This window comes from Helicoverpa armigera, chromosome 13 (assembly GCF_030705265.1).
Source record: "Helicoverpa armigera isolate CAAS_96S chromosome 13, ASM3070526v1, whole genome shotgun sequence".
Classification (NCBI taxonomy): domain Eukaryota; kingdom Metazoa; phylum Arthropoda; class Insecta; order Lepidoptera; family Noctuidae; genus Helicoverpa; species Helicoverpa armigera.
In genome coordinates this window covers 11219340-11241207 of record NC_087132.1, presented here as the reverse complement: position 1 = coordinate 11241207, position 21868 = coordinate 11219340, and the positions used below count along the sequence as shown (strand labels likewise).

At 36.7% G+C, this 21868-nt stretch overlaps 9 protein-coding genes and 2 non-coding genes across 11 annotated transcripts in view; 5 read left to right on the top strand and 6 right to left on the bottom strand.

Moving 5' to 3' along the window:
• The window catches only part of LOC110382340 (gamma-aminobutyric acid type B receptor subunit 2), a 165091-nt gene that overhangs the window by 127517 nt on the left and 15706 nt on the right, over nt 1-21868 (bottom strand). The gene's annotated exons all lie outside the window — the stretch shown is intronic.
• LOC110383429 (uncharacterized) lies at nt 42-1204 on the bottom strand. The gene has a single exon (XM_021344221.3). It carries the CDS (start codon nt 1143-1145, stop codon nt 192-194), a length of 954 nt encoding a protein of 317 aa, XP_021199896.3. The 5' UTR covers nt 1146-1204; the 3' UTR covers nt 42-191.
• Nucleotides 2291-3535, bottom strand: LOC110382385 (arrestin domain-containing protein 17). The gene has a single exon (XM_021342988.3). It carries the CDS (start codon nt 3533-3535, stop codon nt 2291-2293), a length of 1245 nt encoding a protein of 414 aa, XP_021198663.3.
• On the top strand, nt 4228-5724 carry LOC126054571 (arrestin domain-containing protein 2-like). The gene has a single exon (XM_064037535.1). It carries the CDS (start codon nt 4395-4397, stop codon nt 5352-5354), a length of 960 nt encoding a protein of 319 aa, XP_063893605.1. The 5' UTR covers nt 4228-4394; the 3' UTR covers nt 5355-5724.
• Nucleotides 7065-10032, top strand: LOC110383425 (arrestin domain-containing protein 5-like). The gene has a single exon (XM_049840700.2). It carries the CDS (start codon nt 7108-7110, stop codon nt 8143-8145), a length of 1038 nt encoding a protein of 345 aa, XP_049696657.2. The 5' UTR covers nt 7065-7107; the 3' UTR covers nt 8146-10032.
• On the top strand, nt 9089-10030 carry LOC135117713 (arrestin domain-containing protein 4-like). The gene has a single exon (XM_064037563.1). It carries the CDS (start codon nt 9089-9091, stop codon nt 10028-10030), a length of 942 nt encoding a protein of 313 aa, XP_063893633.1.
• Nucleotides 12176-13141, top strand: LOC135117712 (arrestin domain-containing protein 2-like). Its single transcript, XM_064037562.1, has one exon. It carries the CDS (start codon nt 12176-12178, stop codon nt 13139-13141), a length of 966 nt encoding a protein of 321 aa, XP_063893632.1.
• LOC110383427 (arrestin domain-containing protein 17) lies at nt 13978-15605 on the top strand. The gene has a single exon (XM_021344219.3). The coding sequence runs from the start codon at nt 14197-14199 to the stop codon at nt 15112-15114; it is 918 nt and encodes a 305-aa protein (XP_021199894.3). The 5' UTR covers nt 13978-14196; the 3' UTR covers nt 15115-15605.
• On the bottom strand, nt 18171-18334 carry LOC135117739 (U1 spliceosomal RNA). Its single transcript, XR_010277102.1, has one exon. It is a non-coding gene; the product is annotated as a U1 spliceosomal RNA (small nuclear RNA).
• Nucleotides 19174-20193, bottom strand: LOC126054553 (uncharacterized). Its single transcript, XM_049840637.2, has one exon. The coding sequence runs from the start codon at nt 20191-20193 to the stop codon at nt 19174-19176; it is 1020 nt and encodes a 339-aa protein (XP_049696594.2).
• LOC126054585 (U1 spliceosomal RNA) lies at nt 20926-21089 on the bottom strand. The gene has a single exon (XR_007510995.2). It is a non-coding gene; the product is annotated as a U1 spliceosomal RNA (small nuclear RNA).

Below are 21868 nucleotides of genomic sequence, written 5' to 3'. Positions count from 1 at the left end.
TATACATTATGGGGATAAAATACAAGGAAAAAAAAACAAAGTTTATACAGTTATATTAATTGTAATATCAGAAAAAAAAACAAAATTAAGACGAATTTGAATCAAAATCACAAACCATATTTTTTCCTTCTTGCCGTTATAAAATTTGGATGCATTGGAGTTACTGGTAGTCAAACTATTTAAGTTGGTGTTCAATCTAATCCTTCTCCTTTTTTTTCATTCATAACTTGCCAATATGGAGGTGGTTGGTCATCTAAGTCAACATCAACATCATTATTGTTTGCTACAATAACTACTGGTAACTCAAGAGAAGCTTCGGTGTGGGGAAAAGGGAATTTAAGTGTCACTCTAACTTTATATTCTTTGATAAAAATATTTGAATATATTGACTGCAATTCTGGTGTGGTTGGCACAATAAGTCGAGTTTCGTGTTTTTTAGTACCATATTGAATTTCAGTTGCATTGACAACTTTAGATCTTTTCTTTTCATGGTCGCAGTCTGATTTATAAGTTACGTACTTTATAATTTCTGTTTTGATTGCAAGTATGTCTACCTCTGCTTCATTATTTATATTCAAAGCGATTACTATATCTTCCCCGGCGTTCACTATAGGCTTCGCAATATTTGCAACAAAATTAACACCTTTATTTTGCATCAAAAAGTTTTTTGCTAATTGGCATGTAATATTATTTTGTAGCAATGGTTTCCGATCACCTTGAACTCGAAATTCTGCGATAAACTTCTTGGAAAAACTCCAAAGATTCGTGTTAGGTTTCCCAAATTTTAGTTGTATGAAGTATGCTATGAAACATCTGATGTCTTTGTAAGAAGATGGTATTCCGTTCGGTAACATGAAACTGAACGGCTGTTCATAAATTCCTGGTTGAATGAACATAGTTTCGTTTCCTCTTGCTTGCTGTAAAATCGAGCAATGGTTCACAAAATCTTCAGTACCAGTGTACAAAGTTCCCACATAAGATATAAGAGGTGCCCAACAGCATAATCCTCTGCCAATCATAGAAAGAGTAACACTTGTGACTTCCATTGGTTCCGTTACAGTATATTTCACTACACCATCAACAGATTGGCCGGGTCTGTATACACCTTTGGCGTTGCTCATTAAAATTTCACATTTCACTCCCATTTTGACACAAAAGTCTATAAGAACATCCACTCGTTGCGCGGTAGTTGAATGTACTAATCCTTTTAGGGAAAATATGCATGTTATTTTTGATGTTTTGGCTGTATTGATGTTATATCTTATCGTGTTATCACGGATATTGTTTTATCTGTTAACATACAATTTATGAATTGGACCTGCAATTGCACCATATTATGAATTAAAGTCTAGTCTAGCGTGTAGATTAGTGTCCCGATGAATGCAGAATACTTTTCCTCTATTCCATGGGACCATTATGGCAGTCATTTATAGAGACTTGAATGTTTTATCTGTGCTTATCCTTTCCTTTAAATAGATTAGCAAGACTACCTTTAGGGAAGAAATTAATGTGCCTTGTGAGATGTAAGGCTGGGAAGCGTGCAAGACAATGACAATGACGACATACTGCTACAACCTCAAATAATAAAAAGTAAGGGCAGGAGAATGATGATGATGATGATGAAAATCTGCAATATATATTAGATGCAGTTTATGTGTGGGTTTTAATTCAAATGGAAAACATTCTTCGTTTTGATTCAAATACAATATCAGTCCCCATCTATGTAGATAAGTTTTGATAACTATGAAATATTATACTATGAGAATTGGGAAAGTCGCTAGATTATGCGGTGATTCACACAAGATTTTTCCTTATCCGTATATTGAATTTATACTTATTAGTTATTATGTACTTCATCAGCAATTATCAGTTAAGAAAGTCAAATATTAAAGATAAGATTATTTGTAGCAGTTTTAGATTATGTTATCACCAATCTATGATTGCACACCTGAACTATTTGAGTCTATACCATTCATTTTGGGGTCCGATAGTTTTGGAATCGAGATAAAGATAGTAATTTAGGTTGAAGAAAAAAAAAACATTTTTTTTAGATATGAAACACTTTTATTAACATCATATCAATGATTTTACTTAAATTCACAACGCTATAGAAATTACAAAAATATTTCTCAATATATTCGCTAAAATACTGTACGCTGCTGCATCTTGCTTCATTGATAGGAAGCCGACCCAAACATTAATTGGAATAAAGTAAGTAGTCGACGATTTGGTAGTTATTTACCTCGACTAGTCAAATCTTTATCATTGTCCTTATTTTTCTTACAGTTTTTCATTTCAGTGATGCGTCACAATTTTTTTCCCTATCGTCTTTCAATTCAATTTCGCTGTCATCTTCTTCAAACTCATTATTGTTCTCCTCACTTGTATATTCTAATTTCAATTTTTCAACATATTTTATCAACTCTTCGTCATTTGTATATTCTAAATCAAATTGCTCATAATAAGTTTTACCGTCTTCATCACTGTCTTCATTTTCGTCAGCTTTTTCACTTTCATATTCTGATTTTATTTTTTCATTGTAATTTTTAAAATCGTTACCAATCTTTTCATGTTTGAATCTGTAATTCTCTTCTGTTAGACTGTAGGAAGTAGAGGGGTTCTGAAGATCTGGAGGAACAACAATCTGGGGAGGATTTCCAATCTCTCCAATTTCCACCGGTATCGCTACTGCAGCATTAACATGAGGAAATGGTAATTTCACCATAACTCTCACCTTATATTGTCCTATCAGTATCTTTGTATGCTGTATCGAGTACATACTCGTTAATGTTGGTACATTACACACTAGTTCTGTCTTACTTCCTGCCTTTATTTTTGTTGAATTTGATTTTGTCGCTTCTATAGGCACCGACTCAACCATTTTATGTCCACAATCAGATACATAGGTGAAGAATGTCAAGAGTTCTGTTATGACGATTAGAGAGACATTTGAGTCGTTGAATATCGTGAGCCTCAGATTAAAGTTCTCTCCCGGGGCAACTAGAACTTTGTCTATTTCTGCGTTCACTCTTACTTTACTCTTTGATTTAAAAGACGTGAGGGTTTTTCTTAACCCAAATAATAAAGGCTCTTGGAGTGATGAGCTAACACAACCACGAATAGGAATCACAGTTTCAAAGCTATCACCAGAACTAAATAGTTTTCTTTTAGCAAATTTCACGATCACTTTATATTCTATTGTACATGTGGAATTCTTAAAGGACGATGGTATATTGTATGGCACTATGAACTCAAACGGATATTCAAATGTTCCAGGTTTCAGCATTTCGTCACCTTTGGGAGTGTATAAATTCTGTTGTGCAGTAAAATATTTTTCTTTGTTGCTATAGGATGTTCTGCTTTTTCCACTCCCTTCGCTCCATTCGCAACGGCCTTTGCCTACAAACGAAATATCGATACTATTGTATCTCGTTGGTTTTTCTATAGAATACTTCAGTGTTCCTGTTACAGTTTGTCCAGATCTGAACACGCCGTCATCTGTTCTATTGATTAATATTTGACACAGCACACCCATTTTTTAACACGCGTATATTAGCTTCACTTGTTATTGTGTATGTAAGAAAATCTTGAAATCTTATTTTATCAAGTAATTATTTTGTCGACCTTTCAGTATTGTGGCAGAAGAAAGACTGAAGTGAAATCATGATACAAACTTTGTTTATAATAATACAGCATTGATGTCTATAAAGAAAATATAACTTTATATACACGAGTGTTTGGTTGATATTGCAAAAACATACATCGATAGTGGTTATCTAGATAAAATGCTGTGTAAAGATAAAGGTAATATAACATATATTCATTGCTTTGTTTTTTCGATAACGAAAGCTGCATTATCTATTGCTTCGCTGAGGGCTGACTTTAGGCGCGTGGCGACTGAGGAGGCGCCCGCGGTTGCTGTACCAGCATCGAGTCTACGCGGGGGAGAGCAGAGAGAGGCAATGGGTCTGCGTTTGATCTGGCCCGAAGGATCAAACTGTTTGACAGCTTAACGGGAGCAAGAACAACAATTGTTCGTTCAAGCTGGTGTATAACATACAATTACAAATATTGACAACTAAAGAAAAGCAGCCCCAGGCTTGCGGATCTCGGTACTCGCGAGCCGTCGCCCGCGCCGCCCGATCGCCCCTCTCCCCCGCGTAGATCCGCCGCTGACACACCGCCCGCGCGCCTCCTCAGCCGGCCGGTCGCAGTGACGTCGCGCATGGACAAAAAATAATCAAGTGTAACGCCCTCTATTTCGTTAGCCGTATTGCGTTTAGAATCATCAACATAATGCTAATTCGTGAGTCATCGGATCAATCCGCTAGTTGCTAGAGTGAAGTGATTATTAGTCGTGTTCTCGCGCTCCTCTTACGCGCTTGTTTACAACCATGAGTCCTAAGTGTCAGATAACTGTTAACGGCCTAAGAGAAGGGCATTTGATAGCCGGGCAACGTGTGACAGGAACAGTGAAGTTTGCTATTTATAAGCCAACGCGGTACGACAGTATTGATATTTCTTTCGTGGGCAGTGGAAGGTGTCGTTTTGCTGTAACTCCTGAAGAATCTAACACAGTTATACTTACCAACAAGGAAGAGTATGTATCCATCAACAAGAATTTATTTACACCAGTTGGAGACCAGATGGTGGAGCCTGGAGATTATGAATACCCATTTGAGTTTTTACTGCCAGGTGATATACCATCGTCAGTTAAGTCTGTCCCTTGTGACATACAGTACAACATTTTCGTGAAATTTTCAAGAAAGGGAACTTTTATTTCTGAAAGTGAAAATGAGCTTAAAGTGCCTGTCTATGGATATGTGAAGCCCTGCAGTCGACAGCCATTAACCTTTAAAATCGAGAAAAAACTACTTTCCTTCAATCCAAACAATAAGATCACAGTAAAGGGAGAAATAGACAGAACATGTTTAAAACCAGGTGATCGCATTCATCTGACGATGACGGTGACGAATGACTCAAATGTCGACATTTCTATCAAAAGTCAGCTCGTTTATTTCAACACTTATATATCTAAAGGGGCATCTCCCTCTAAAGAAATTGAAAAAGGGAGCATACCAGGGACCAAAGAAACTTCTCCTACTATAAGGGCAAATAGTGTGTTAGAACTAGAAAGAACTATACCAATACTTGAAACGTTATATTCGATACAAAATTCGAAGATAATGGTCGGAGAATTTAAGGTTAAAGTGACGGTTAAAGCACCTTTTCCTCATGGTAAAGCATATGCACGAGTTCCAATAGTGATTGGATGGAGAAAAGAAGAACACGAGAGTCTTATCCAGCGTGATCTGCCACCTTCATATTCAGAAGCTATCAGAGGAAATAATTAGAAAAGTGAAGATTTCAATAGGGACTGTGTATAAGTAATAGATCATTTAAAGCAGGCACTGTACACTTATTATGATAGTTATTTTTAACGTGTCATAAGTCATTGAACTATAGTGTTTTGACTCATAGGAACTTGTATCTCTTTACGATAGTTTAATTTTGTGTCGTATGTATGTATGTCATTTAGTGTAATGTAGCAAGTAATTATACTGTGTTCTGCCTTAGAAACTTCAAACCCGATTTTCTATCTAGGTCCCTATTTCTCTTGCAAAATTGCGTTTATAATTTGGATAGTCTTAAGACTTGATAAATATTTCTATTGCATGTGTTTATAATCTTCTAAAAAATATATTAAAATTAAGTTCATTTCTATTCAAATCGTGTTTTATTTTGTCCGTTTTCCTGTTACCTACACCGCTTCGCAGTCATTTTATCAATCGTTGTATGTAACCTTGAATATTAACATAGCCGGTATCTGTATTAGAGGCCTAAACGCTATTTGCTTTTTTTTAATTTTTATATTAGCAGTCCCATTATCATCATGATGATAGTAACCGTACTTGCCTTAATATTTCGGTAGTTATCTATGGTAGTAGTATACACCCACATAAACAGTGGCTGTAAAATACTGCAACAAAATCATATTAAATCGTACTAAGAGGGCAGGAGAATGATGATGATGGTAATGCTTTACAATTTGGAAAAAAAATATGTGCCTACAACCTTTACCATAAGTCACGATGTTTTACGAAAGAAATAGTTAAAAGTCATGAGTGTTCACATTGATGAGGATGTGATGGTTTTAAAGGGGGCGGCGGAAAGGGAGAGAGAAACTGCTACCTCCCCCGCCCGCAGCAGACGTGGGGGGCGTCGCAGTGTGGCTGATCTTCGGCCACCATAGGGAGCTGCCTGCGGGCGACAGACTAGGGGCGTCTGTCCCCTGAACAGAAACAGGCCTCGAGCGAGACGGTGACGTTGTGTTGCGCGCGCCTCTCTTAGTGAAGTTTGCTGTGACTGCTGGGTGACAGCCACAGAGGGTGACGGGGAAGCCATTGAACATCTGGCGGGCCGATACCTGTCGGGGGTGCGGAAGAATGCTTTGGCGATACCCGTAGATTTAAGGATACTTAGGGATATAGGAACAGAGATAGCTTGTTTTATACTATGTAATGATGATGATGATACCCATACTTAGTGACAGGTAAAATATCCCTGATAAACTTGAAATAAAATTCAGTTTATTTTCTTTCTCTAGAATCAGGTAAAAGCTTCATAAAATCTGATCTTAGACCAGTTACTGTTTACTGTTACAGCCTTTTTATCGTCCCACTGCTGGGCACAGGCCTCCTCTCACACGGATTGAGCATTAATCAATATAATAATAAGCATCAGGCCAAACAACATATTTACTAAAAAAATGTGTTTGTTATGCCCATAATATTCCTTTTATTTCAACACATGTTATGACGACGGAGTCGCACTGACTGTCAGGCGATTAAAAACTTTATGTTCATAGCTTAAGCATCTTTTTTGATTGCAACTTGGCCTTGAAATTCTCGGTGCAATACATGTTTAAAAGCCGTCGTTAATCTAATGTCGACCGTATTTGTAGCACATTACAGTCGATATTGCTAAAGTAAGGCAGCGTGTTTTTACTTTTTACAGTCTCGGGTCTTGGGCCATTTGTGTTTCGTACAATAGTGTTGCACAGATACTGATAGTGAGAAGTCGCGTCACTTTGCCGGAGTTACAAATATGAGTGTGAAGTGTCAAATATTACTGAGTGATACAAAAGATGGTGTGTTTAGAGCCGGGTTACCAATATCTGGTACACTACATTATTCTTTAGAAACAGCGACCAAGTACGATAGTATAGATATTTATTTAATCGGCAAAGGATGGTGCCGCTGGACAGAAAAGGACTGCGATAGCGTGCACTTCTTCCACAACAAAGAAGACCTCGTATCACTTACTAAAAATATATTCAAAGCCAAGCTAGGCGATGAAACAGTTCAAGCAGGAAAGTATGAATATCCATTCAAATTCTTACTACCAGAAGATCTGCCATCATCATTTAAGAATAAAACCTGCATAATAATGTATAAAGTTATCACTAAGTTCGTAGAACCAGGTTCATTGAACGTTACAGATAAGTTTGATGTGGAAGTACCAGTGCGAGGCTATGTAAGCCCGTGCTCCCCGGAGCGGCTAGTATTTGGATTGAAGAAATATCTTTTTTCTTTCACATCGAAAAATCAAGTTACTGTTAAAGCGATTATAGATAAAACCTTTTTACAACCAGGAGAAAACATTACCCTAAAGCTTACAATAAACAATGACTCGGATGTGCCAGTAAATATCTTGACCGAACTTTGTGCATCATTTACATACACATCTTGTAAAGAGAAGAGACATATACGAAAATTTTCAAGAGAATCAGTGAAATCTACTGCTGGAGTTTCTCCGACTTTAAAAGAAAAGAGTGTGTCAAGTTTAACGTGTGTAGTACCAACTTGGACGAGTTATACTATACAAAATTCTAATATACTTAAAAGAGAATACTTTGTAACAGTTACTGCTAGATTTCCATTTCCACATTTTAATGAGTATGTGAGAATACCAGTAGTGATTGGAGAGAAGAAAGAAGATTATAAAGCTGCAATCGAAAGTAGTAAGGATGATGAACCTGTGATAGAAGTCTTAAGTAAATGTGATAAATATAACGACCAAAACGTTGCCACACATTTTGGGGAACCAATAAACAACTGGACTTTGAAGTCACACATGTGTTGAAAGAAGCTGTCGTGAACTGTATTAATGCCTAAGTGCTTGGCGTTTTTTTGTGAATCTCAGACAGGTTAAAGACTGTGACTAAATATTCGGAACGTGTTGTAAAAATCTGAAATATATGTTAGGTGCAGTTTATCTATGGGTTTTCATTTATTGATTTTGATAACTATGAAATACTTTCTAGAAATACTCACTAGAAGTGGAAAAGTCGCTAGTTTATGTGGAGACTAACACAAGATGTTTCCTTATACGTGTATTAAATATATACTTATCAACTATGTGAGTATGCATGCACTTCATCAGCAATTATTACTTGTTAAACTGTAATAGTAAAGATGAAATTATTTCTAGCAGTTTTAGATCATATATGTTATCACAAATCTATGATTGCACACCTAAACTATTTAAGACTATAACAATCATTTGGGTTATAGTTTTGGAATCTGGATAAAGATACTAATTCAGGATAAAAAAAACAACATTTTTGTCGGATATAAAACATTTTTATTAGGGTCACATCAATAGTTTGAATTACATGCACGACATAATAGAAATTAGGACAATATTTGGCAGGACTTTCCCAAAAATACTATACGAAGCAGCATCTTGCTTCGTGGATAGGAATCCGATCCAAGCATTGATTGAGACTTGATAATTTGGCAGGTTATAGTTTATTTTATTTTGACTTTTTTTCCTTCTATAGACTCCATCTCAACCTTTGTATGTCCAATATTAGATACATAAGTGAAGAATCAGTCGGCCGCAGTGACGTCGTGCATGGACAAAATATTATCAACTTAAGTTTAAGTGTCTCCATTTTCTATCATCATATCACTTGAACCATCAACGTATTATGCTAGTCATGAGTCATCGGATCCGCCAGTTGGTGGAGCGAAATGATTATTAGTCGTGTTTTCGCGCTCCTCGTATGCACTTGTTTACAACCATGAGTCCCAAGTGTCAGATAATTATAAACAGTACAAGAGAAGGACATTTTAAAGCCGGACAATGTGTGACAGGAACAGTGAAGTTTGCTATATATAAGCCGAAGCGGTACGACAGTATTGATATCTCATTCATGGGCGGTGGAAAGTGCAATTGGTGCAAAACAGACGGGGATGGTGAAAAAATGTACATCAGCAACGAGGAGGAGTATGTCTCCATCAACAAGAATTTATTTAAACCAGTTGGAGACCAGATGGTGGAGCCTGGAGATTATGAATACCCATTTGAGTTTTTACTCCCAAACGATATACCATCATCAGTTAAGACTGACTTTTGTAACATACGCTACGCAATTTTCGTGAAATTTGCAAGAAAGAGAACTTTTAATTCTGGAGGTGAATATGAGCTTGAAGTGCCTGTTCATGGATATGTGATGCCATGCAGTCCAGAGCCACTAATCTTCGGAGTCGAGAAAAAATTACTTTCCTTAAATCCAAACAATAAAATCACAGTAAAAGGAGAGATAGACAGAACATGTTTAAAACCAGGCGATAGCATTCATCTGAAGATGACGGTGACGAATGACTCAAATGTCGCCATTTCTATCAAAAGTGAGTTCGTTTATTATAACAGCTATATATCAAGCGGGAGGTCTTCCTCTTTAAACATTGAAAAAGGGAGTATACCAGGGACCGAAGAAACTTCTCCTACTATAAGGGAAAATAGTGTGTTAGAACTAGAGAGAACTATACCAATACTTGATACGTTATACTCAATACAAAATTCGAAGATAATGGTTGGAGAATTTAAAGTTAAAGTGACAATTCAAGTACCTTTTCCTCATGTTAATGCTGATGTACAAGTTCCAGTGGTGATTGGATGGAGAAAAGAAGAACATGATATGCCACCTTCATATTCAGAAGTTATGGCAGAAAATAATTAGAACAAGAAAATAAAAAAGATTTCAATGGGCTGTGTAAAACTAGTGAGAGTTATATGTCATTTAGAGTAGGTACTACACATTTATCATCATAGAGTTATTTTTATCGCGTCATTAAATCATTGAACTAGAGTGTTTTGACTCATAGGAACTACTTCACTACGATGGTTTAGTTTTATGTCGTATGTATGTATATCATTTAGTTTAATAAAACAATTGTATATCTGCCTTAGAAACTTAAACTTTTAGATACTTAGACACTTTATCTGTAAGCAGTACAACCGTGTTTTATAATTATATTTCAACCAGCTGTTGCCCGCGATTTTATACACAACTATTTTCTACAAATATCATCACTCTATGTACAGGTCTACGCATTACTTTTGTTAATAAAAGTTTTAATACTTATCTATACCATATCAATTTTCGAATGAAAAAATTAAAGAATGTAATTGTAATTGTATTTACTTAGATTTTTAGCTACTTTATTACTGAGTTTTTTTGACCATCTTTGGCAGTCGTTACGGTTAATCCGAAGGCAGAAATTCTGACAACCAATCTTAGCAAGGGATGTTGGTAGCTCGTAACTGCTTTAGGTCAGATAAGCAGTAGCTCCTTGTAAAGTACTGGTACTCAGCTGCATCCGTTGTACTGGAAGACGACTCCAACATTATTGGAAAAGGCCTATGCAGATGATGATTATTAAACTGAGTGTTTTGAATAAAAGTTATAAAATTACGTATCAAGCTTGTTTATCTTTTACCTAATTAGACGTAACTAAATGGTGTACAAATGCTTCTTTTCAGTACCTATACTATCTTTGAACAAACTGGCTCACGCTCTACTTATACAGCCTTTTTATTGTCCCACTGCTGGGCTCAGGCCTCTTCTCACACGGAGAAGGATTGAGTATTAAACACCACGTTTGCTCAATGCGGGTTGGTGATTTCAGACTATTTAGTCCAGGTTTCTTCGAGATGTTTTCCTTCACCTTTTTATCCGCCGTGGTGTCCAAGATGTACTCAGAAAGTACGTACAAACTCAGAAAAGTTGCATTGGTACTTGCCTGACCTGAAATCGAGCCCACAGCCGAGAGGTTGGTTCTTTCCATGATTTCGCTTGTGTCTTAATTCTTCGTGTATTTAGTCTATGTTAGAGCGTGAGCCAGATGGAGAAGTCGTGGTGGCCTAGTGGGTTGGCTTCGAGGTTGTCTTTACCCACTCTAACATAGACTAAATAGACAACGAATTAAGACACAAGCGAAATCATGACACAAACTTTGATAACAATAATTCAGCATTGATCTTTACAAAGAAAATTTGACTTTAGATGCACGCGTGTTTGGTTGATTTTGCAAAAATATCAATTTATCGATAGTGGTTATTTACATAGTTAAAATCTTGTTACGATAAAGGTAACGTAATACAGATATATTAGGTTTTTGTTTCGCTTTGTGTAATGTATATTAATAGTTTTCGTAAAATGAGATGTTTTCGTTTTGAGATTAAAAAAATATTCCCAAGAAAGTGACAGATGACGTTGTACCTACGACGAAGGCCATTACGAAGTTAAAAAAAAACATTGCATCGAGCCCTTTAAGCTGAGATCTAAGAAATTTAGATTGATCTACAAATTGTTTCCAAAAGCCCTAGGGACATTCGGATAATAATCTGAATGACTTGTTTTCTCATTTTATTCCATTTTTGTTCGATATTTTAATTTTTTTCGTTGTTGACGACAAAAACATTTAGTTATATGACCAGAAAATTACATGACGTTGATAAGATTTGACGTTCCTTTCCTTGCACTCACGTACATAGGTCAGCGCCATCTAGTTATCAGCTAGAAAAAAATCCTCATTCTATAACGAAATTTGCGTAAATTATGCGTGACATCGCTGAGGGCCGACTTTCGGTGCGCGGCGGCTGAGGAGGCGCGCGCGGGTGGTCTGCCAGCGGCGGGCCTACGGGGGGGAGAGGGGAGCTCGCTAGGACGGCTCGCAAGCGCCGCGATTCGCGAGCCACTTCACTACTTATCCCGGCAATGATCATCATCAATCGCTAGTTCATCGGATCAATCCGCTAGTTGGTAGAGTGAAGTGATCATTAGTCGTGTTCTCGCGCTCCTCTTACGCGCTTGTTTACAACCATGAGTCCCAAGTGTCAGATAATTATAAACGGCCTAAGAGAAGGACATTTGATAGCCGGGCAACGTGTGACAGGAACAGTGAAGTTTGCTATCTATAAGACAATTCGGTACGACAGTATTGATATTTTATTCGTGGGCTGTGGACAGTGTTATTTTACAAGTGAACTTTTAGATGGAGAATATGAAACAATTACGCTCAGCAACGAGGAACGGTATGTCTTCATCAACAAGAATTTATTTAAACCAGCTGAAGACCAGATGTTTGAGCCTGGAGATTATGAATACCCATTTGAGTTTTCGCTCCCAGATGATGTACCATCGTCAGTTAAGACTGCCTCTTGTGACATACAGTACAAAATTTTCGTGAAATTTTCACGAAAAGGAACTTTTATCTCTAAAAGTGAAAATGATCTTACAGTGCCTGTTTATGGATATGTGAAGCCCTGCAGTCGACAGCCATTAACCTTTAAAGTCGAGAAAAAACTACTTTCCTTCAATCCAAACAATAAGATCACAGTAAAGGGAGAAATAGACAGAACATGTTTAAAACCAGGCGATAGCATTCATCTGACGATGACGGTGACGAATGACTCAAATGTCGACATTTATATCAAAAGTCAGCTCGTTTATTTCAACACTTATATATCTAAAGGGGAATCTCCCTCTAAACACATTGAAAAAGGGAGCATACCAGGGACCAAAGAAACTTCTCCTACTATAAGGGCAAATAGTGTGTTAGAACTAGAAAGAACTATACCAATACTTGATACGTTATATTCGATACAAAATTCGAAGATAATGGTCGGAGAATTTAAGGTTAAAGTGACGGTTAAAGCACCTTTTCCTCATGGTAAAGCATATGCACGAGTCCCAGTAGTGATTGGATGGAGAAAAGAAGAACACGAGAGTCTTATCCAGCGTGATCTGCCACCTTCATATTCAGAAGCTATCAGAGGAAATAATTAGAAAAGTGAAGATTTCAATAGGGACTGTGTATAAGTGATAGATCATTTAAAGCAGGCACTGTACATTTATTATGATAGTTATTTTTAACGTGTCATGAAGTCATTGAACTAGAGTGTTTTGACTCATAGGAACTTGTATCTACCTACGATAGTTTAATTATGTGTCGTATGTATGTATGTCATCTAGTGTAATGTAACAAGTAATTATATTGTGTCTCGATTTGCTATCTAGGTCTCTATTTCTCTTCCGAAATTGCGGGTACTAATATTAAGTTTTAAGTAGCTTTGATCAGTCTTCTTAAGACTTGATAAATATTTATATTGCATGTGTTGATAATTTTCTGAAAAAATATATTAAAATTCAGTTTATTTCTATTCAAATTGTGTTTTATTTTGTAATTCCGTTGTCATGTTACCTACATCGCTCCACACTCATTTAATCAATCGTTGTAACCTTGAACATTAACATAGCCGGTATATGTATTAGAGGCATACATTATAAATGCCTAAAACGCTATTTGGTTTTTAGGTATATAAACAGAGTCTCATTATCATCATGATGATTGTAACCGTTCTTGCCTTAATAGATAGATATACTTTATTAGGTACACCAATTTTACATTTTTGAACTTAACCTAGTTAGAGTGCGTGACATAATGGGCGGTCTTATCGCTAAGAGCGATCTCTTCCAGACAACCTTATGCCAATATTTCGGTAATACCAAAAATGTCTATAAATACATACTTAGTTAGATACTCGTACTCACACATAGACAACTGGCGCGACTGTAAGACGCTGTCGCTCCCACACAGACGCGTATTACAAACATGGCAACCAGCCAAAACGCAATATATTCAAAGCAGTAGTCATGCTAAAATGAACCTAGTTGTTAAATTGCTAAAGTTCATATTTACTTTTGCAGGCTTATATGCTCAGTATACAGTATCTGTATGCGTTTGTTGTTTCACGAGTCATTTATGAGTTGAATCCAGTAGTATTTTTTGTGCAGTGGTCGAGACAGTTCGTTTGCAAGGTTAGCATCAGTAGTAAACAAACATGGGTGTGGTGTGTCAGATACTGATCAATAGAAATGAAGAAGGTTTCTTCAGAGCCGGTCAAGTCGTTACAGGAACTCTGAAATATGATATAGACGAGCCTACGAGGTACGAAAGTATTGATCTCTCATTTCTGGGCAGAGGGAAATGTCATTGGTCAAGAAAAGAAGGAAAACATAACAGACATTACAGAAATAAAGAAGTGTACGTATCAGTTACTATGGACCTATTTTCATCTGCACCTGATCAAAAAGTTGAAGCTGGAACTTATGAATATCCGTTCCAATTCTTACTCCCTGATACAATACCAGCATCCTTTAAGGATATAATCTGCCAGATCCAGTACAGAGTAATAGCAAAATTTCTACAAAACAATTTCTTTAACAAAGGAGATACATTCGAAGCTGAGGTCCCAGTTTACGGGTACGTCGGCCCATGGGCACCAGAGCCCTTAATATTTGGCCTCAAAAAATACTTCTTCACATGTTCACCGCAAAACACAGTGACTGTAAAAGCGGAGATAGACAAAACAATACTGATACCCGGAGAAAATATTTGTCTGCGAGTGACAGTGAATAATGATTCCAATATACCAGTGATAATCAGAAGTGAAATAATCAAGTGTTTAACGTACACAGCATCGAATAGTAAGGCGACGAAAATCGTGAAAGAAGTGATTCCAGGTACAGTTGAGTGTTCTCCAAGTGTGAAGGAATTTAGAATGACGGAATTCACTCGATTGATTCCGACGCTAAGAACGATGTATTCTATACAGAATACGGTTGTGATGATAGGAGAATATAAGGTGAAGGTGACAGGTGTGGTGCCGTGCCCTCATATTAATGCTTCTGTGGAAGTGCCCGTCGTGATTGGAGAGAGAAGACATAGACTGAAGCCTAGGGCTCCAGATCCTGAATAAGAGAGGAAGGAGAAAAAGGAGTGAGTGCCATTTCGGTGAAAGAATGCCATAAATGACGATACTTAAATGTACTTACGACACGCCGGTTGGGGAGTCACTTACTAAAAGTACTAACACATTGCAGGCTAAACAGTCAGCTGACCGTTGATCCGGTAGCAGATTTTTTAAAAAGAAAATAATGGATCCAATCAAAATTTTAAATAACTGATCTTGACCCTGACGTTTGTAATGTGCGTACTACCATTCATCTTTATACCGATTTATGAGCCCAAACGAACTATCGGCCGACAAAAAGTTTGCAGTGTGCTCTTATATTTCTAAAGACAGTTGGGAATTTACTAAGAAGTAAAGTTAGCTATTTATCTGTGATTGTGATGAACCTCATAATAAATAATGTGTGTTACTGTGGAGATCTTTGTAAACTGTTAATGTTACTTAATGCACGTTATCTACTTAATGTCTGTATTTAAATTATATGTTTTATTCTCTTATTGTCTTCTTTTATATTGTTTTAAATTAGGTATTGTATTCAGATGACAGTTTGCTATATCTTACCTACATATAGTTGACAATCAGTAGAGTAAATTGATTGCACGTCTGTTAAACTCGCAATATATCAAAGTAGTTTATCCTCATATACATATATAATGTATTATTGTAACATATAGTCATTACAAAATAGTATCTTGTACACTATTTTAATCAACCCAAGGATTTTAAGACACTTGTTTCTGCTTATTCTTGTCCCGTGGGATCTACCTACTTCGTGTATTCGGATAAAAAAGTCTACTTACTGTCTTTCTCAATTAACGGCTTATTATATCGATAATCTCAAGAACTACTGGACAGATTTGAAAATTATTTCAGTAAGAGGAAGATTAGGTGTTTTTCGAGCAAGGCTTTTTATTCCCGGTGCGCGGAGTAGTATCCCTACGGAACGCGGGTGACAACGCTGGTGGAAGCCGGTTTCTCAAAATAGCTTGCACACAGAGATCCACAAACCATATGGTAACAATTCTAAAAATATATAGTAAACAAAGATGACTCGACATTATAAATATTTTTCAGTGCAGCTGATTAGCTGACATCATCGCGCGTACATTGTCCTACTGACCGTGACCTTCTCTCAATTAACCTTGACAGTCTCAAGGTCAGAACTGACTTAAAGATCCTAATATTGCAGTATCTATATTTGGAACATTGTCAAGTTTATCTCTGGAACTACTTTATGTTTATAGTCAGTTTCATAAGTTACTGATAAAGTCTCTGATAGCCTATCAGGAATTTATCTGACAGATAAACTGTAATTTTTGGTTTCACAGGTTTCGAATAGCAATAACTGAATATGGCAGAAATAAGCAGCTTTTATCTGGTAGATAGCATTAACTATTAGATAACTAACTGATACTTTATCGGTAACCAGTAAAACCGGGCTTTATATTATATTTCAACCAGCTGTTGCCCGCGATTATATACAAAACTATTTTCTACAAATATCATCACTTTACATATAGGTCAACATGATAACCTTTTTTTGAAGTCGGTCATGCAGATAGAAAATTATAAATCATGTTTTCGCATTACTTTTGTTAATCAAAGTTTTGATAAAGTAATACTAACCTTTACCCCATTTTATTAATGGTTTGTATGACCTTTCTTAGTAAAAATATCTTGGACACCAATGGTTTATAGAAAGGTGAAGTAAAACATCTCGACGAAACCTGGACTATAAAGTCTGAAATCACCAACCCGCATTGCGCAAACGTGGTGATTAACGCTCAATCCTTCTCCGTGTGAGAGGAGGCCGCAGCCCAGCAGTGGGACGATAAAAAGGCTGATGATGGTAAAACTAAGTTTTTAAATAAACGTCATAATTATTATTAAGTATCAAGATTGTTCATCTTTAGTTAATTACCTAGCTCTAAGATCTACCGAAATGGTGTACAAATACCCCTTTTAGAACCTATAGGTACTTTAAACAAACCCGCTCCCGTATAACCCTCAAACACAAACTTAATACACAAAACAAGGGTTAGCCTAGATTACATTTGAATTCGAGGTCCAAAAGGCCCCCGGCACCACATAAATTGAGGTCCAGCCAGCGTGAAATTTACACGGTTGAGCCACAAATCAACCTTGTTAAGTAATTAAGGCTGTTTAATTAAGATGATGGTATGTACAGACGTGGCTTCTTTTTATTTGTACTGCGTAATATCGTATGCCACTTTTTATATTTCTGGATAGTGAAAAATTATAAGTGACTAATTGTTTCCCGTGGTTTTATCTACGTCTCGTAGGAATTACTGCTCGTATCTGGACAAACTATAGCATGTCACGAAACTAGCTAACCTTTACAAACGTGAAATAATTTTTCAAATCGGTTCATAAGTTTCGGAGCCTTTAGTGTCCACACAAACATTTGTTTTCGTCTATAAGAAATTAGTATAGATGAAGTATAGCAGAATGGGGAGGCTTTTGCCCAGCAGTGGAACAATTCAGACAATAAAAAAATGAAGTATAGCATAGCAAGAGACTTTGAAGAACGAGTATCAATTTGTGGTCAGGCAAGTAATAATAAACTTTAAGACTTAAAAAAAGCTTTTCTAAGCTATATAGGTATATGTACTTTCTACATCATATACCTATTTATGAATCAACATACACAAGCACTTTCAAAAGATTTTATCTTCGAGAAATAAATCCATACCAAATTATCGGGTTATACGGGTTCAAGCATACATTGTGTCGTTCGCATGAGAAAATTGAATAAAAATCTTTTGCTCGTCCATTTTATAAGTAATCACGTCGATAATGGCTTTCGTATTTAAGGATAATACGGATTTTCTTCGGCAATAAGCAATTTATTTTCTTTGAAAATGAAAAGATGCGAGAGAATGAATGAAAATAGATTCTAATCACGCAAACTTTTCGTTTTGGTAAGTATGAGAACTCTATTCGGTAATTGAAATATTCCAAAATAATGTCATGCGTCCATTGCAGGATATATTTTAGTACTTCTAGAGTCCAGCAGACCTTAACCATTAACGGGATTTCTGAGAGGGACAGCGCGTACGCAGTCCCTCACTACCAAAAATAACGCGTCCGAGTTATCCACATTAGGGATAATCGCAGGGGTCAACCCATCCGCAGTGCAATGGATGGACCTCGCCCTGGGGGAACCGCCTTCTTGATCACGGTATCCCCTACGCCAGGTAAGTATGAGTTCACTGCGGTACGGAGCGAGGGTCGTTCGACGGCGGAGAATCTTAACACCGCGATTCAGAAAACGCCCTGAATCGTACAGCACCATCTATTGATGTTGTTTGAACTAAAGAGGCACGTGGTATTTTGATTACAAAGCTTGACCCACTTGGTAAGGTGTAATAAATAACACGTATCTATAAAAAATAAAATTTTGATGGATAGCGTAAAATTACATACAATTTATTGAATAATACTAATGGAAGAGATTAGTTATATACACTGATAATAATGTTGAACCAACAAGCTGTCTTATCTCAAAATATTTGGATAGACTCAAGATAATAAAAGGAAAAAAAAAATATAATCGAAAATAAAAGGAAATTCAATACGACAGTTAGTTTATAAATATATGTTTTATTGGCTAATTTATTGCACTATGTGGACTTAACACTATCCTGTTTTAATTACATACTAATGGGGATTATAACAGAATGTTTTTATCTTTCTTACAACAATAAAATAAGTTTTGAGGTACACCCTAACCTGCATTGCAAAGAGTCTTTAGTTGGATCAGTATTGCAGAACATTTTGGCATTATTATTCTTTTACAATCCAAGGGGCTAAGTGACAGCTGCAACCTATTTGTCTAATATCTTACTCACGGAACAAGTTCCCTTAAGGAAACACTTGTGGATGACAAGTAAATATTATAAGAACAGTTTAGTAGCAAATTATCACAGAGTAAAGTTTTTCACTGCAGATCCATGACTTCTTTTATAAAAAAAACACGCTTCAAAAGACACCATATTACGAAACATTTCACTGAACCATCTCACGGAGTTCAAACAATCCTTCTCATTTATCTTCGGACATCACGTGCCAATATGTCGGTGGTTCTTTTACGGCCTCATTATTTTGATTTTCAGCATTTGCTTTAGTCAATCTTCTATCTCCTACAAACACGGGTATATTAACAGATACATTACGATGTGGCATTGGCATTTGTATTGTCACTTTCAATTTGTACTCCCTCGATATAATTGCTGAGTGCCTCACTGTATATTGTTGTGGATCCACTGGCAATATGACTTTAATAATATTTGATACACTATTATCAGGTACAACCGGACTCTCGTATATAGGTCCAATCACTTCTTTTACAAATTCTTCATCGCCATGCATGCCCATTGAGTGATCATGTGTATACGTCACTTTGCTTCTCAATTCAGTTTTAATAGTAAAGTTCAAATCGGTGTTGTTGGTGACAGCCAATGATAACTTGTTTTCATTATAGTAGGATAAATATGGCTTTTCAAGCTCTCCAATAATTCTAATTTCTTGATTGTTTGAAGCAAACATTTTAGTCAAATTTTTGTCTAAAGCGAAAGCGGTTGGTGCATCTATGATTGAAGGATCAACTTGAGGAAATATTTGCACTTCTGTTTGAATGCTCTTCGTCCTTTTCAAAAGACCAGGTTTCTTAAACTTCAGTACTAAATGATACTTGATTTTTCCATTTTGTGACCTAAATGATGGTGGAATATTTTGTGGAATTTCCATTTCGTATGGATACTCATACGATCCCGCACTAAGAGTTACATTGTCGTCTACTTTCTTGTTTAAAAAGTAGATTTTTATAGGAACAGCACTTTCGTGTCCTTGCAACATATTTCCTATTCTTTTATGTCGTTCGTTCCTGTCTCTGCGTACTCTGTCGTACCACTCACAGAATCCTGTCTGAACTAAAGACAGACTTATCTTCTTGAACACTGTTTCCTTATCAAGTTGGAACCGCACTACACCTCTTATATATTTTCCGGTTAAATGTCTTCCATCTTCGGGAAAATGTAGCAAAATTTCACTTGTAATTCCCATGTTGATTCTTATGAAATACTTTTTGGATATGACAGAATTCAAACTGGTACAAGTAATATATAGGAGAGATATGCTATCGTTTTCCGTTGATAACGATAAACACAACGGATAAAGATTTTAATGAGACCGACAGGAAAAGTGTACGGATGAATAAATACGGATAAAGATACCAATAGAATGATTCACTATATAGTAGCATCGATGATAGATTAGCTGTAACACCCTTTTGACGTGACAACGTCTTATAAATCGATGGGGCCGGCTGCACGCACGAAAAAACATGACTCATGCGGCGTTCCCTCGCTCTGAGGCGTTACCTCGCTCTGAGGCGTTCCGTTTAAGGCTTGAAGTGCAAGCGAGAGCACGCAACGAGCGACAAAGAGGCACAATCGGCCTCCGCGTTCGGCAGCTTCCCACGTTGTCACGTTCAACTATCGTTAGTAAACCGAATTTACAGACAACCGATTTTTTTTTGAAAGCGTTGGGAAAAGTCAGGTCATACAGTTGCACGTCTCGTGAAGTCGTGACGTGTAAGCAAAAGTTGCACGACCAGGCGAACTTATTTTTAACGCCACGTGTTGACCTTGCCTCGAAGAATGGTAGACATAGGCAAAATTGGATAAGTAATTAAGCAAGGCAACAATAGACGGTCTGATCATTAGTCAACGTAGTTGATTCCGATATTAAAAGTTGTCTGCTATAATAACCATTGTGGTTTTTATTGTAAATATGAGAGGGACAGCGCGTACGCAGTCCCTCACTACCAAAAATAACGCGTCCGGGTTATCCACATTAGGGATAATCGCAGGGGTCAACCCAGCCGCAGTGCAATGGATGGACCTCGCCCTGGGGGAACCGCCTTCTTGATCACGGTATCCCCTACGCCAGGTAAGTATGAGTTTACTACGGTACACAGCCCGGGTCGTTCGACGGCGGAGAATCTTAACACCACGATTCAGAAAACGGCCTGAATCGTACAGCGCCATCTGTTGATGTTATTTGAACTAAAGAGGCACGTGGTATTTTGTTTACCAAACATGACCCACGCTTCAGAGTGTAATAAAGGCGTAATAAATTAAACAATGACATAATAAAAATACATTTTTTATTAATCGATTGCATAAATAAATTAGCTGTACAACACGCTGATAATGATGTCAAAACTATAGCTATATATATTTTAATAAGCTGCCTTATCTAAAAATATTTGCATGGACTGAAGATAACAAAGAATAAAAGGAGAAGCAATAGAACAAATTACGAATACCTACTATTTACGATTATATTAGTGCACCATGTGTTCTTAGTCGAAAACATTAACCTGTTTTCGTAATGAAAACAGGTTAATGTTTTCGACTTTCTTACAATAACAAATAATTTTAATTAGGTACACCCTAGCGAGCATATTGCAAAGTCTTTTGTTGTATCAGTATTGTAGAACATTTTGGCATTCTTATTCTTTTACAATTGAAGGTCTTAAACGACAGCTGCACCCTAATTGTCTGATGTTTTGCGTACAGCACAATACCTTGGAACTTTATAAGACAGGTAACTGTTATGTACGCCTAATTCTAATTTACAGAAAGTTCAGTGGTAAATTATCACTAAGCACAGTTTTCACTGCAGATCGAAAACTTCAGATCTTTGATAAGAAAACACTCTTGAACCATCTCAC